Source organism: Equus przewalskii, chromosome 6 (genome assembly GCF_037783145.1).
Source record: "Equus przewalskii isolate Varuska chromosome 6, EquPr2, whole genome shotgun sequence".
NCBI lineage: Eukaryota > Metazoa > Chordata > Mammalia > Perissodactyla > Equidae > Equus > Equus przewalskii.
In genome coordinates, this window is record NC_091836.1 from 96,687,885 (window position 1) to 96,705,107 (window position 17,223).

Below are 17,223 nucleotides of genomic sequence, written 5' to 3' on the forward strand. Positions count from 1 at the left end.
CATGTGACTGGAAAGGCTCCTTGTGGAGTGACTTGTGGCCACAGGGTTTCTCAATCTTAATGAAGAAGACACACTCCAGTGGTCTACCAAGTGATGCCAACACCAATTACGGATAACAGAGCAATTTTCTGTGCGATAACACCGCTTCTCCTCACAGAGACCTCATCCCCAAACAGCAACTTCTGAGAACTTCTCAGAAACGGAGGTGCCTTTGAAGTCACCCTTGATATTCAGCCAGAGTCAGGTCTCGAAACTACCCTCAAATTGGACTTTGTACAACATGCTGTGTCGAAAGCAGCCAACCTTCCACCTTCATGTCTCCAAATGGAAAAGACCTCGAAGCACATGGGTTTGCTCGTTTCCACACGGCGCAAGCAGTGGGCCAGAAACCACCGGACTTGTTTGCAATGTGAGCCATTATGGAAGCCTACGGCACAGACTTGCACACGGCTCGACTCCACACCCCAGCAAAAATGCAACTGCTGTCCAAGTGTGCACAGTCTCTGAGCGGGAAACGGCGGAGGTTTCTGGAGCCCTGGGGTCCCGAAGATGCTGCCAGGCTCGAGAGGAAGCAGGGGGCACATTAGTGATAAGAACGGGAGGAAATCTCATGAAATGAAAGCCAAGAGTGACCCTCCAGGGCAGCAACAGCTGCTCCTGTGTCATTTACAACACTTTCCATCGCAGGCTGCCTCCTACAAGGAGACACCTTCTTTCATGCCTGGGACCAGAATCAGACCTGAAGACACCCTGGCCATGCGGGGGCATGTCTACCGGGGGAAATTAGGATATAAACTTGGAAAGCAACTTAACGGAATTAAGTCAGATACCCGAAAGAGGCTCATTTCTACATGTTCTTGAAGAAATTCTCCCTCGCTTCTCCTACCTGGTTAGAATTTATTATCTGCTCCAAACTGCAAGTTCCTTAAGCACTTTCTACTCACCAAGGATCATAAAGAGGCACAGCGTACTGCAAACCAGCAGCCTTGTGTGACCTTGATCAGGTCGCTCAACCTCTCTGGGCCGCCAATCGGCCAAAGGTAAACTCCTCTACACGTGTTTACCCCACAGTGAACACAGCACACAACAAGCATGCAAAAATGCACTTGATAGTCTACTAATAATAATGCACACAGTTGTTTTATCAAATATTCTTTAGTTCAGGTGCATTTGATTGTCTCCCTAAATAGGCCAGACACCCCTAGCAGACAAGGGCAGGTGGTTTACAGGGCTAAGCTATCCTGACCCAAGAAGACATTCAAGCATTCGTGTCTTCAGCAGCAGCTCTCTCTGTCGTAGACTGTGCTATGCTCTGGGACAAAATGGGAGGTGAACCAGCCACAGTCCCTGCCCCGGCCACTGCCACCACAGACTGACTGACTCACTGGCTGAAACACGCTCAATGACACCCAGCTCCCCTCAAAGCCCCGCTCTGCGTGCCCATCTCCTCCCAGTACTGCATGTGATGCCGAGATGCCCACCAAGCCAAACAACGCCTTCCCTTGTTGGAATATGTCAGTGGTTCTCACGTCCAGGGAGTAAAGTTTTAGAGGACGGGAGAATCGGGAAGGAGGCCTGAGCCACTTAATGCCGACCCATGAGAGCTGCCAGGGGACCCTCCTTCAGACACGGATGCGTGAGCGCCAGGAGGGGCAGCCACGTGTCCAGCTGACTGTAAGGGGGAGCCTGGAGCACACACGCAAGGTGGCGGTACCCGGCGCTTGGGGAAGCACACTCAGGGCAGGGACGGCTCTCAAAGGGGATGCGAAGGTTTTAAGTTCAGAGAGAATTTACCGTGAGGACAAAACGACAGGAGAAATACACACCGCTGAAGCTGTGCGGAGTCACGGAGCCCACGGGCACTGCAGAGGCCCAGGACCAGGCAGCGTCAGCCCCGCCCCCAGGGCTTCCAGTCCAGGAAGGGACGCTCTGAGACCCAGGGCCTTTCCCTTATATTTGCAAATGTGAATTCAGCGTGGAGGTACGGGGCGCTAGCACTGGAGTGTTTGTGGATTTAAGTCACGTGACACCGTGGACGGCGGCTGCTTTTTCTTTCCGCCGTATGCTTCTTGTTCTGGGACTAGACTCTGAGACACAAACGGGAAAAGGAGATGTACAGACACTGTCCACTGCTCTGGCGAGAGGAAAGCTACCTGTCTTGCTGGTTCTTAACCTTTCCCCAAGATCTCATGGTTATTTGCCCCAGTGAGGTGAACCCAAAAGACACACATCTACAAAGTCTTCCATATTTTTAATGGTTTCTCCCAATCGACCCCGAGGTCACTGTTCCCTGACACTGCCTCCCCTCAGGCCTCATGTGTAATGTCCACTCGGTCCCCGGGTGTGCCGGCCTCGTCACCCCAGCTGCGCTGGAAGGTCTTCCACTCTGATGACAATGACAATAACACCAATGTGAGCAAACGCTCCGACAGGACTCACCGAGTCCCGGGCAATGTTCTAGGTACTATGCACAAACCAACCCATTTAACCCTCACCCCAGACCTAGGAGGCAGGGACTAATTTTTTCCCACATTTACAGATGAGAACACAGTGGGGTTAAGTAACTTGCCCAAAGTCACACAGCTAGTGAGAGCCAGACCAAGACTTGACCTTGGCAATGTGGTTCTAGAGTCTGTTTCTTCAACACCACACTGGATTGCTTCTCTATCTCTGTCTCGCACAGTGAAGCTCAGGAATGCATTCCAGACCCTTAGGCATTTACTCCATAACCATCTATTAAAGCCTTGTATGTTAAACCGGACTGCATTTTCTTACTCTCCTGAGTGCTCACATTTATTTTTAAAATCTAACCGAGAGACCAAAGACTGGAAACAAAGGCACCCAATTCTACGCTCAGACAACACATTTGTGGCCCTAATCTGACTCCATATGAGAGCAAACAAGACACATTAATCTGAGTAGACTGGTTGTTCATATAAACAATTCAGACCCTATCACGCCTCTTGGAACTGGCTCCGATTCATCAAAAATGTAGCAGCAGGTTATATATGGCACCGTCCATTAACTGTAACACAACGATAAATTTCCAAAATGTAGGACTCAGCACCAAAAATATATATATGGGTGGAGAAACGCCGCATATCCTGCGGAACTCCACGCAGCGCGTGTCTCCTCCAAGCAGCCTGGATCATGCATAATGCAACAGCGCAACTGTGAACAGCAGGCACGCACCAGATAATTTACACTTGTTTTTATGGACACGAGGTACTGATCTTTGAAGCTGTCCCTAATGAGATTCCGCTTGGCCCTAACAGCATCCTGAGAGAGTGTTCCGGTTTTCTACTTGGCATCCGGTGCATATTTATAATGCAGAATACAAGCTCATTTAAATTGCACATGTGGATTTTGGTGTCTTCCCTATTTTAAAGAAAGATTATCATACTCTAAGGAGCACTGACGCCTCAGTACCAAACCATGATACACTAAACAATGTCACAGCCAGTCACCACAGGCACTTATCAAAGGACACGTCCATCCAAGGGCTTGCACCTGCCGGGCAAGAAGGTCCCCAATTCAGGCCAGCGCCCAAGGCCAGGAACTCCAATAAGGTCCTCCGCCAAAGAGCATCCCCAGAAAGCCTGATTACAGCTCACCTTCCATAGCAGACACAGCCTCGGGGACAGTTGGGGGAAACCCGAGGTCAGTCATCTAACTTAAAAACTTCCTGCCACAAAGGGCTGGCAATGCAAACCTCTCTTTCTTATTATCTGCCCTCTTGTAAGTTCTGCTCCCTATAAAATTCTTTCTTAAGCTTGGCACTTTATACATGGTTTTTATTTTATTTTATTTTATTATTTTAATTTTTTATTTTGAGGAAGATTAGCCCTGAGCTAACTACTGCCAATCCTCCTCTTTTTGCTGAGGAAGACTGGCCCTGAGCTACCATCCGTGCCCATCTTCCTCTAATTTATATATGGGATGCGTACCACAGCATGGCTTTTGCCAAGCGGTGCTATGTCCACACCCGGGATCCGAACCGGTCAACCCCGGGCTGCCAAGAAGCGGAACGTGCACCACCAGACTGGCCCCTATACAGGGTTTTTAAATCATCTTGTTTTCAAGAGATTTATAGTTTGGCCACCCATAATTAGAACCCCATTATGTACATACTTTGAATTTCATTTATCTTATTTTAAATGAAATTTTTAAAATTTTCGATTGCTATATAACACCAATGTTGCTATAACGTGTTATCTGCACTTAACCCAAATCACAGAGATTTCTGTCAGAATAGTTATTCTACAAGAACTTGAAGAGTTTACTATTTCAAAAAAATTAAGTTGTTATAAAACATCAAGTACAGAATAAAATTGGTCTGCCCAATGAAAAATGCAAGATTTCCGTGATGACAGATGACCTGCTGTCATGGTCTTCGTTTCAGGTAAACGCCACATATGATGGGCAGCTGTCAGTCACACTCCTGGGAATCGGGCTGAAATATACCCCAATCAATTTCACGCTTCTAACCAATAATTGTTGACTCCAAAAGGGACCAAACACGAGCACTTTATAAGGAGCTAAAACAATATACTTTCGAATGCCTCAGTTTTTGTTAGAGAAGAATATAGGAAACCCAAATCTTGAGGGTCAAGTTGAAAGTGAAACTTTGATGCTTTTCCTGGGTTAGAAATGAGAGTTTAGCAGGACAGATTATAGCATTAACGTAGGAGTATCAGAAACTCTCACTCTGAGCTTCATCCAGCTCCATCCTGAGAAAAACACGGGAGACACGTAAGTTACCTTTTAAAGCTGAATGCACCATCAAGTCTAACCACACTCTCAGATGGAACGATGGTTCCAGGGGCACAAACTCCTCAGGGCAGCACAGCGTGAGAAAATGTTAAACCCTTGCAAACTCAACCTTCATCCACTCGTTCATTCATTCATTCATTCATTCATTCTGCAGGGATCCGGAGAGTGCCTGGAACGGGGCTAGCACTGTGACAGTGGCTGCAGACAGAGGCGGGCAAAAAAATTAAAAAACCCATAAAGGTAACAGTTGCTGCCTTCAGAGAGCTTACAACGTAGTGGAAGACGATCATTTCACAAACAATCAGAAAATATTGGTAAGCAGGACCGAGAGACAGCACTGCTCGTAGGTGCTGTGAGTACCTATGCGGGTTCACCTGATCCACAGAGGGGTGGGGGCGCCCTCAGAGAAGTGGCAGGGGCAGGAGTGTTTACGGAGGAGGGCCGGAGCATCCTTCGGAGCCTCCAAGTTTCGGGCAGCAGGCCAGTCCGCCGCCATCCCCACACCTCCCAGGAACCCTCCGCTTGCCAAAATTAAAAATGAAGACTCCAGGAGGCGTGCCTGGAGAGCGGGATTCACAGTGCATCCTCCCTTCTGTGTCAGCGCCGAATGCAGGCAGGACGGAAGAGCTGGGAAACGCACGCGCACAGCAGCAAAGGTGGCCTTGCGGTGCCAAGTGTGGGGCTGGCACCGGTGTGCGGGCTCCACCCGCCGTGGAAACCTCCTGCCTGCTGCTCCTCTCAAAGGAAAGCATTTTCCCATCCATAGTGCGGCTTACCCAGGGGCCAGTCTCAGGCGCAGGCCTTGAATTTTGAGCTTAACTCAATTGGTTTGGGGCAAGAGTCTCCCGTTTCAGATGCGCAGCCAGGTAATCTGATCCCACCAGAGTTTTAATGGCTGTAAAAACCCCCAGCGTTAGATACTCCTCCCAGCCTCCCCAGAGCAGTCTGAGGGTGCTCTCCCAACGACACCCTCCTCCCCGGCTCCTCCTCTCACACCCACACTGCCTCGAAGTCTGAGCCTCAATCAACCTCACTCCTCAACCCTGAGGTCAGACTGCAACCCGTGTCCTAAAGCAGGGCACCAGCACCTGCAGAGACGGAACCGAGGGACAGGGGGAGAGAACGGGCAGAAGGTGCTGTGTTTCAGGGACAGCACTCCCGTCCTGACCCCTCCTGGGCCTGGGAAGAGCACTTTCTGGTTCTGCAGAAACCAGAGGCCCAGGACAGGCGTCCGCGGCTCCAGGAAGGCCCCTCCCTGGGGGAGCTGAAAGGGTGTTTATGGAGCCTGTGCCCCGGCTCTCTGCAGGTTAACGGAGACCCAAGCCCCCTCCCAGGGTGGGACTCCCTTGGGAGACAGCACAACCCTAAGGACTTTGAAAGCAGGAGGAAACAAAGAAAAACTCTCAACAAGTGTAAAACAGACAGCAAATTTAATGGCAACAGAAAAAGTTATGGTGATGACGGGCCACGTGCCAATGTTAAAACTCTGCAGATGCTCAGGTATTAATGTCAGTGATGCCGTCCTGATAACCAATATTAACACTAATAACAGCCACCACGCACTGAGCACTGAGCACCGAGCACCGAGCACCACCTCACACAACCTCCACCAGCACCCACTGCAGCATGTGCAACAGTCCCGGGGTATGGGTGGGACACAAGGAGTGGAGGATGTAAGTGAACGCATGCAGGGGACATGAAGGTGGACAGACAGACTGGACTCTGGATACACCTTTTTGGGGGGAACTTTTGAAAGATTTTACTGTTTGTATTTTTAAATGTGCTAGATTTCCGCTTAGCAACAACCACTCGACTCCAGAACTCTCCTCTCAAAATGCACGCATTCCTTCTTCCTCTCTCATGTCCGTCTGCAGACCCCTTTACTATTAGGGCATTAAGTCCAGCAGTGGCTCCCGCAGCCCCTGGGACAGCAGCTCGCAGAACAGCGCTGTTTGTTTATAAGGTGACACGACCTTCCCTGTGGAGCGTGGGGGCAGGACTGAAACCCACTAATGGCCAGAAGGCTCATTTTAATGCTGCACTCGACAAAATAAACACCTCATAAAGGCAGGTAAGCAGAAGCCACTTTTCACCCCGGACTGCTCTGTCTTAATAACCTGTGAAGGGAGGAACCGGCCGAGGGGACCACGCTCTGCTCACACCGAACACAATTACAGCACAAGGAGACTGCGATAAAAGCAACAGCCTCATGTAAAGTTCAATTATTTTTTTCCTCGAAAGGGGGTCCCTCTCACCAATACAGACCATCGCTGAGTTGCAAACGTTCCTTCACTGCAAATTCTGGCCGCAGGAGCGAGATCTAACCCAGCCCCTGAAAAAACCAGGGCATCTGATTTTCCCAAAACCCATTCCCAAAAGAGCAGGGTTTTTTTTTTTTTTTTTCCTCTTTTGTCCACAGAAAATGAAGCTCCACTCACATGTTGGAGGAAATATTTCAAAACAGTCCCTTTTTTCTCAAAGTGCAGAATTTATGGCAACAGATAATTAACAACAAATGACAAACAATCTGAGCAGTAAAGGTCCAGTTTGGTTGCCAAGATGATGGTGTCACATTCCAAGATAAACAGTGGAGCGTGCGGCCGCGAGAACGCGGTGGAGGGGCCGCGACACAGAGACGCAGAGATGCAGGGCAGATGAGCCTCCGCCAAGAGGGGCCCGGGTGGGGCGGACGGCCTCCGGGGTGGTGGGCTCCCTCGGCCTTCTCCAGGGTGTCGGGTCAGGCACGCTCCTCGTGCTGAATGGGAGACCGGCTTTGCATCCCACACCGCAGCCTCCGACGCTTCCCTGGACCACGTCGTGAGGAACCGAGAACTAACGTCCTTCAGGAGTTACACCTCCTCCCTGGTCTGCGTGTCCTTCCCAAAGACGCGCCCCCATTCTTCTTCCTCTGAGTTTCTTCAGTCAAAGTCAGCTTCAATGCTGCCAGCTGTGCCCAAACCATGAGGGTTAAGAACTAGTTAACCTGTAAAAGAACGTGAGCACAACAACCGTGTAGCGAGTCTCTCAGGCACTAAGAGAGGGCGAACCTCGGGAAAGCAAAATTTCAGATGCCCTTACGTTTCTCAAAAGCCAGTTCATAGCTCACTATTTGTCAGATGGATTTTTTTTTCAAATAATGAAACACAAACCCAAAGTTCTGAATTACCTAAGAAGGCCGAACAAATTGTTCCTTCTCAGAGACCAAACGGGGCCACGCACCACCAACGGCCACCCCGAGCCTTTCGGATGCTGCATTCGCGGGGCTGCGGGGCCGGTGCGCAAACCAGACGGCAGAGGTGCAGTGGGTCTCACCTCCTTGTCGACTGATGTTCCAGGATCCCGAGTTCCCCTGACCTTGGAGTCAAGCCCAAGACCGGGGACATCGTAACTGCAAGCAAGACTTATGATCCAGCAACATGTCTGCAGCCTGTCTCTCCTCCACACGGACCCCCACTTCTCCTCTTCTCCATGAAACACGCATCTCCACGTCACACTCACTGCCTACCCAGGCAGCACCGGGAGGTCCAAGGCGGCAAGTTTTTAAAAAACGGAATATATCAAACATGAGGTGAAACCGAGTGCAGTGGGCATGATGTTTGTGGTTTCAAGAAAACATCTAATCCAGTCTGATGGGCTTCTGAGCTTACCTCTGAAGTCTGAAGGCAAAGCAAAGTGAAACAAAAGGGAGAGGAATTTTCCAAAACTAGGGACTAAAATAGAGCTGGTGAAACGTCTGTGTCACAGCGAAAGGCAAAATCTTTGAGGAAGTCGGGGAAACGTGCTGGGGTCCCGTCGCTGGGAGAGACTTCGTTTTTCTCTTGATTTCAGTTTTGAGTCTTTGTGCTAAAAGCGTTTTAAACTAAGTGCGCAATATGTAAACGGTTTGAAACTTGGTCTGTGGCCCAAATACCTAAGACCAAACACCACGAGGAAGCCGCTTTCCTTAGCCAATCAGTGTAACAGCCAAAATAGCCCACTGCAAGGTAGGAAAAGATATTTTCCAAGCCAGGAATTACCGAGTCTTTGAGCTGAAGGATTCAGGGACCGTCTGCACAAAGAAATAACTGGGGCCAAGTCCATGCTGTGGTGCGGGGCCTGCCATCTCTGAAAGAAGCCACAACCCACAGGGCCACTGCACGAAACGGCTTCATCCTCACCAGGAATTTCAAAGCTCAGGATCACCGAGCACCGAAAAGTTACCTGTTTGCTTTATTGAATGGGCTAGTTCTTCTCTTTCTTTCAACTAGCGTCAAGAGCTTTACTACTTAATATAAAACTGCACGAAAATTTAAACCAACTACAGGGGCCTATATCCTGGATTTGTGGTAAAGAAGAAAAAATGAAAAGCCTGCAAAATAAATTTTCTTATTTGCATACATTTTACCCTTCTACAGGGACAGAAATGGAAGGAAAAAAATCTTCAAAGCAAAACAGAACAAAAATATGCAGACGCAAATACTGCACGGGCCAATAAATCCAGCAGAATTTCCTTTCTGCAGAGTTCGTGTTTCTACACAGACAAAGCCTCCGAGTGTACTTTTTACAGTAAAAAAAAAAGGCCGACTAACACGGTGGTCTGTGAAAATGAGGCAGTCTGTCGTCCTGATATTGAAATCGTAGCCTAATCACGTAATCACGCAGGGCTGGCGGCCGGAGCACCCAGTCCGCCATGAGAGCCTGAAAGGGAAGAAGGCCGGGAGGAGAGAGCCGAGGACGCTGGGAGGAAGGGAGGCAAGCTGGCGAGGCTCTCCCAGGCTCCCGGAGCGCTCCCTCCTGCTCGGGAGCAGTTCAGAACCACCTAGGGTTTGCTGCAGAAGACGGGGTGGATTCAGTGCATTGGCTTTGTTTTTATATCTTAAAATCTACATCTTCATAAGCTCTAAAATCTCAGAATTAAAATTAAATACGTCTCAAGTACAGACTCCCTCTTACACTACTTCCTGTTTAGCTCGCTTGCCATTTTGCATATTTTTATCAAACCACCTCCATGAAAGAAGTTTTTTTAAAAACAAAAAACACAAAAACCCCTGTATTTAGAGCAGGAGATACATTTAATCTGTAAAGGCAGGTGAAGGGCAGTCTCTTAGTTTCAGGATATGGCTATCCATTGACGGCGGCCACACTTTCCCTCGGCATCTTTATCTCTACAAATGTAGGTAAGTTTTTCAGAATTTGAAATCCAGGTACAAAATAGTAGTCAGGATCTGCTTTATCTGTTCAAAATTCTTTACCCTCCAGAGAGTCAAGTAACCGAAAAACAAACAAACAAACAAGACTACCAGGTTAGGTGCACACAGCTAGAGCTCTAAGAGAACACATCATATGGACAAAAAAAAGCCCATCTAATTTTAGGTTGCCTTCCTAATGCTTGAACGCAAACAAAGAAATCTACAGAATAGCAAAGAAGTCGAACTGTCACGGACCACGAGATCGGTGCCCTCAGGGAGTGGATAGGAAAAAGAACTTATTTTAAAAAAGAAATGAGAGAGGAAAAGAAAAATACCCTGTGTTTCTATGTGAGTGCAAACTAAAAGGGCCATTCAGCATCTCCACGACAAATTTCAGATTGAAAACATTAACAAAAATTATGGCCATGCTAATGTGCAAGCCAGTGATAAATTTGTAATGAGAATGAGAAAGTGGCTTACCAAGAGAAAAATGTTTAGAATGTTTTTTCAAACAGCTAATGCAGCCCGGCTCTGTAGCAAAGGACGAATTCTACCTTGTCAGTACAGCGCCATTTTACAGAGCCCCGGACATCCATCCATCTGTTGACAGGACTCTTCCTCTGTGGGAGGGTTAAGGGGCCCTGCTCCTCTCCCTCCACCAGATCCCCAGGTGTCACTGTCATGTCCTTTCCCTCCAGAATATCAATAAGGAGGACGGATTTGGGTTCTTAATTTCAAATAGACTAAAGATGAGAAGCAGGAGAAATCCTAGACCGCCAGAGCGGGAAGGAGTGATGCCAAAGGCCGTCAAGTGCCACAGCTGGTGAGGAACCGGAAATTCAGACAGGCCCAGCTTGCTAAGGACCACAGACTTGATTAGAGGCCGAGACAGGACTAGAACCAGGTTCTCGGAAACACTGACAGGTTAGTACAGCGAGTACTCACTGACTGGTCCTGGACACTCTGCTGGCTTCCAACATGAATCTGAAAACACTTCTTTAAAGATTTCCCTACAGGGACAGGACTAAGGAGCGGGCAGCACCCTGGCTCTGTGCTTATCTTCCCCCACACAGGGGCAAGTCGAATTACACCAAACCAGGGAAGAGCTTTCCGTCTATTCCTTGATTATAACATAAAACAGAAGAAGGTGCCACCGAAGGAAGCCAGGCCCAAAGAAAGTGGAAGATTTCCATCAGAGTGAGCCTTTAACGCAAACCTTGCAGGCAAAGCAGCAGGACTTGTGGGCAAACCACATTTTTACTATTCTTTAAAAAATGTTTTTATCATAAAAGGATTACAAAATTGCTAGAAAACTAAAGTTACATGAAAGTATAAAATTGAAAGGTCTTTATCCAGCACTCTCTCCCCCCAATTCATTCCCAAATGTATTCACCAAATAATCACAAGTAATGTTGGTATTTCTCTCTCCATACAATTTTATATATTTTTTTAACCAAATGACACTGTTCTATAACACTTTTCTGTAACTTTATTTTTGCACCTAAGGAAAACTAATACAGGTCCAAAATAAACATTTACTTCCTGTCTCATGAGAATGAACTTCAGATCAAACAAACAAAATCCTCTAAGAATTTGGCACGGAATGATTCACCCAGATACCCTAAAAGCGTCGGCCATGTCTGATTAGCGAGGCCCAAGCAAACACTGCCAGCGGCTACACGGCACAACAAGCAAGAACGCAAGTCGGACTTGTCAGGCTTTACACAACCAAGCAGTTCAGAAAGCAAGGAGTTAACACTCATCTCACGCTCACCAGCTAGTGGCAGAGACCGTAAACATTCCCACAGCACCTATTTATCAAGAGCTATCTTTCGGGCACCCTATGTCATATACATTATCTTCTTTCACACTCATGACCATCTTAAAGGGTCATTAAGCCCACTGTACAGATGGGAACACTGAGGCCCATCCATCTTTGCCCAATCAAGCCAGTCACTGGAGAGATCAGCATTTGCGCAGAGACCTCTGATTACAGACCGTGTCCTCAGCTACCATGAGAATGCTGTCCTCATCCCCCAGCCCAAGCTGCGCCCTTTGCAGTCAGTCCTGGTGAGTTATGGTTAACACGTGATGCTTCTGTTTTAACCACAGCCAGAGGTGGGGAGCCTAGGACACTGATGGGGCAAGAAGGGCCTGAGACCGGCCCAAGTGGAGGACAGCCACTGTGATCCCGCAGTGAATAACCCGGCAACATTCAGCTCTGAGGACTCCTCCCACCTGGGTCTGTCCCTCCCATGGAGTCACTGGAGGTGGGTGAGACGCTCCTCGGCTGTTTATGGCCTTGACCAGCACTACGAAGTCAGCACACCTGCCAGCCCTGACGGCCAAAATCCACCCAGAAAAGCACGCTGGTAACGACTCCTTGAGGAAGACAGGACAAAACTGACCAGTGATGATTTTCTTATTTATTCATTTCCTTATACGCCATTGATTTTCAACATGGATTGAGACAGCTTAGAATAAAAAACGGACAATCAATAAGACAGTCACTAATGATAACAGCTAACACTTACTGGGTACAGACTATGATAGCTAACGCTTATGGGGTATAGACTATGATAACTAACACATTGAGTACAGACTACGATAACAGCAAACGCTTATTGAGTATAGACTACGATAACAGCTAACATTTATTGGGTATAGACTACAATAACAGCTAACGCCTGAGTACAGACTATGATAACAGCAAACGCTGACTGAGTCTAGACTCTGTACCAAGCACTCCTCTACAAACTTCACAGGTAATACTGTGTTAACCTTCACAATCACCTTTCAGGATAGGCACTACTTCTATAATCCACATTTTACAAATGGAAAAAGAAACACAGAGAAGTCAGTACATTTCTCCATGGTTGGTTACACAGCTAGTAAGTGGTGCAACCAGGTTTTAAATCCAACGATCAGATTCCACTGGAGATGCTGACCACTACGCTACGCCGCCACCCAAAACCAAGCATAAAAGAGCAGAGCTAAGGAAGGTGCCAGCGGTGCTGACAACCCAAGACACAGACAAGTAAGGTGCCTACAACTGAAAATAAAACCGGATCTGAGCTTCCCAGCCACCAACCTTAAAGCAAGAGGTGAGGAATTCACCTGAGTGGGGTGACCGGCCATGTGGGTTAGCGCAGGACTGAGGCTCTCCCAGAACATGGGGCTTTCAGTGCAAAAACTGAGATGGTCGAACACCCTAAGAGAGACGCTTATAATATTTTATTAGGCTTCAGATAATTGAAAACACACAAAGTCTTTATGGTGTTATCAGACCTTATTGGCTCCTTCAGCACCTCCTCCCATCATCATTAAAATTACTAAACAACGTTCTCAACACTCTGCTTGGGAAAGATGAAGGGGTTGGAGAAAAATGAAGCCTGCTGATTGCTGGTTTCCAGCCATCCCGCATCAGTATGGGTAAGAGGGGCTCACCACTCCCGGTCAATCCTGCCCTGATAACTCCAGCTGAGCCTTCGTTCTTTCCCAAGGTCATACAGGATTGCTTTCTTTAAAAGAAATCTTCCCTACATCACAGGCAGACATGCAGCCAGTGGTTCTAGAAAGCTCCGTGGCAGCCTCCTTGGAACTCCCAGGTGAAACCAAACCAAGACAAGGTTGCAAACCTCTTAAAGCCAAGCGAAACACCAGCCCTGAAATCAATGTCGTGCTTCGTGCAGATGTGGACTAGGTCTCACGTGTCTGCGTTCCCCCCACAGCAACACCTGGCAAATAAACGTTGTCTTGATTGTGACCTTAATCTTAGTACCTTCAGAGCTAAAACAAAGCCAGAACTCTCATTTGGTGCAAATGTTTACAGTTGGGCAGACTGAGGCCTGGAGAAGGCAGGGAGCTTGCCCAAGGTGGGTCTCGAAGCCGAGATGAGACCGGCTGAATTTAATGGGATGTGAGCTGTTCCTTAACTCGGGTGAGAAAACCCCACTAGGCTGTAAGAAAGCAAACAGTGTCTGTCATGTGAGGGACCAGGACTGTGTCTTCGGGCCAGGTGACCCGTCACGGGCCTCCACAGACCTCAGTCCTAAGTGGAAAAGGAAAGCAGATGTTTCAAGCATCCCATGCAAAATAAATGAGCAGCTATTCAAGTGGAAAAGACAAAATATCTTTAGGGAGAGGAGCAAAGCTCTGCCACGACATGCTGAAAATCTCAGAAAAACTGAAGAAATTTCAGACTAAATATTTTATGGGTATTTTCCAGTCAATTTAACTTTCTATTTAGACTAAGGGCAATCTTTTTTTTTAAACACAACACGATCATGTCTAACCAAGACACTTGAACGCCTAGCGCAGGCCGGTCACTGCACCAGGGCAGGAAGCACAGAAAAGAAACCCAGGAAAAGGCAGGCCAGCATCCTGACGACGCGTACGCACCCTCAGACAAACGCCCCAGACGTCGGGACAGGACAGAAAAATTCCAGCAGAAACCTCCAACTCTCAACCACAATTTCCCATCTCAGGGCACAATCAAACCAATGGCTCAATCAATCAATCAATATTTCGGAGCGCCTGTTACCTGCTCAACCTCTGCCTTAAGAACCAAGTGATGGGGGCCGGCCCAGTGGTACAGCGGTTAAGTTTGTGCACTCCGCTTTGGAGGCCCAGGGGTTCCCAGGTTCAGATCCTGGGAGCAGACCTGCATATCTCTCATCAAGCCATGCTGTGGCAGCATCCTACATACAAAATAGAGGAAGAGTGGCACAGATGTTAGCTCAGGGACAATCTTCTTCAAGCAAAAAAAAAAAAAGAGGAGGATTGGCAACAGATGATAGCTCAAGACCAAACTTCCTCCAGAGAGAGAGAGAGAATAATGGAGGTGGTGTGGTTTGAAGTGAACGCCAAGTGGCAGGGAATCGTGTTGGGGGGTGGGCACAGTCAGTGTGGACGAGGGGACAGAAGGGGTTTCACAGACCTAGAGGGGCCTGGCTCTGAGGCCTCTGATGGGCACCAAAGTGAGCGTCTCAGCAGTGAGAAACAATGAGCGCACCAAGGCGGGAAAGCTCAGGTGTGCACAGGTGATGGGGAGCCAAGGGTTCCAGCGGGAGGCCCTCAGTGGGTGAAGGAGGTGAACAGACCAGCTGGACCCGGACCGCGGGAGCACCCTCCACCCCAGGGGGGGACGTCTGGCAAGGGGGCTGCGCAGCTGTCCAGGCTGCCACTGCAAACCCCATTTTTCAAGCCTCTTTGTCAAAAAAGGTATAATCTGATCCTTTGAATTTTTCGTGGCTAGACTGAGGCAGATCAGTTCGAGGTGACACAATTTTAAAACGTCTCTGCGTACTCTCAGGTCACCAGTGGAATCTCACAGCCACAGACACGTGAAGACTGAGCTGCGATTCCCTATCAGTGGTTTTCCTGGGAATCTGGGGCAAAATAAACTTTCTCGTGCCTGAAAGGAAACAGAATCCACAAAGTTCTTTGCGATTCTTTACCACAAAACACCACACCAGCAAAACAGAGAGAAAGGCACCCTAAGTCCAGCCTGCACAAATTCTACAACTATTTCAAGAAAAAGAGATTATGACAAGCAGAAGGACAAAGGGAATATTTGAAATGAACACAGAGTTATTGTCCAGAAAAGTCCTTTTAACAAAGAAAAATCTTATTCACCTTAAAAACTTTTCCTTAAAATCGAGTTAGCAATCCTTCGTAACTGTGAATATATTGTGATTTAGAGAAAGTCTAAAAATTCTTAGAAATAGTTTAACACTGTTTGCAAAGATTTCTTTCCCTTTTTCCTTTCGTTTTGCTTGCTTGTTTGTTTTTGCAGAAATTCCACCACAGGTAGCTGAGTGGCTGTGCAGAACATACTTCCAAAGTAACATCCTGCTATTTACGCTAATACCCAGGCAGTCAAGAGAAGGATCTTTCCGTCTAGTTAGTGTTTCCAAATTTGGGGGGGGTTATGTGTGTGCTGGGGGAGGTGGTCCTTCTATTTCTTTAATTGCCCAAATAAAACAATTACTTAAAAAAAGAGCTTGTGACTCAGACATGCCCCGAGTTCGATGGGCCCAGGGACGGCAGCGACAGTCAACAGAGTCCTGCCTCCTCTCTCCCCTGACCATACAATGGTTTTCAAAGAGGTTTAATCCTACTAGGAAACTCGGGTGTTAGACCCTGGAGGCGTGGAATGGAGAATGAGCACCAGGCCTCGAATAAACGGCGGACACGGAGACCTCGTGCCCCTCTGCGCAAAGCTCAGCAGAAAAAAGCTGGTGCGCACCCGCAGAACCCCTGCCTCTGGGCGTCTCCCACACTTTGTTCCTTAAACAGTTTAAAGAGCAACACAGCTTCCACAGTATTAGGGAGTGAGAGAAAAGTACAGCTCCTGGAACCAACTGTTCCCCTGCCCCTTAACCCTTTGTTCCCTACATTGTTTGTGTCCTGCAGCATGCAGCCCACGTTCCACGAGCAACAGGCAAGACAATGGACTTAGCAGTGGCTAGACAATTAGTCCCAATTAGGCCTATTTCCAAGCTGAATGTAAAGGCGTAGTGGGGTGAGGTGTAGGGGGAAAAGTACAGACATTTTAAAGAAATATTTCATCCTGGAGTCAAGCAATACAATGGAAAAGCAAACTGAACTAGAGGTCAGGAGACTGCCAAAATTCACTGTGTGACATTAGGCAAATACTTAACCTCTCTGTTGTTATCCACAAAATGTGGGAATCCTACCACGGCCCCTCAGAAGCTCTGAAGATCTAACGTCAAACTGTGGTTGAAAGAACTCTGCAAATTTGCAATGTTCCGCAGATGTGGGGACTTCTCTGAGCTGCATGTGGAAGAACATACACCCATCTGTTTTGAGAATCATGTACCTTTCACTCTCCCTGACAGAACTCATTACTGGCTCCTTATCTTACTTCTATTTTCTTGATCGTTAATCTTTTAAGTTCACGAGCGATACTTACATATGTACATGTGGCGGCTGGAACCTGCTCTGGTTGATGTTGTAATGCGTGAACGCCTGGGTGGGGTTGGAGCTGTACTCGTCCACCGTGATGGTAACTTTGCCTTGAGAAGGGATCCCATGTGCCATCCTTCCTCTCTGTAGGCCTGAGCGACTCACAACTCTCCGGAGCAAAGGAGGGAAGCGGGCATGGTGCGTCTCAGCCAACCTCCGCCCCCAAGGATCTACTCGTCAATACTGCTGTGCGTTTCTGAAAAAAAAATCATCAAATGAGAACAAAGAACAAGAGGGTGCTCTCAGAGAAGTCAAATGTGACACTTGGACATGAAATGGGTTCAGGAAAAAA

General features: G+C 47.9%; 1 protein-coding gene across 6 annotated transcripts in view; it reads right to left on the minus strand.

Moving 5' to 3' along the window:
* Positions 1–17,223, minus strand: part of MPPED2 (metallophosphoesterase domain containing 2) — a 170,106-nt gene that overhangs the window by 147,383 nt on the left and 5,500 nt on the right. For 5 of the 6 annotated variants that reach the window (XM_070624608.1, XM_070624609.1, XM_070624610.1 and 2 more), the window contains exon 2: positions 16,879–17,127. In XM_070624608.1, the coding sequence (XP_070480709.1) occupies positions 16,879–17,006 (128 nt within the window). In that variant the 5' untranslated portion in view covers positions 17,007–17,127. Of the gene's footprint in view, positions 1–7,211; positions 7,757–16,878; positions 17,128–17,223 lie in introns of those variants that run through there. The other variant, XM_070624612.1, reaches the window with a different exon arrangement.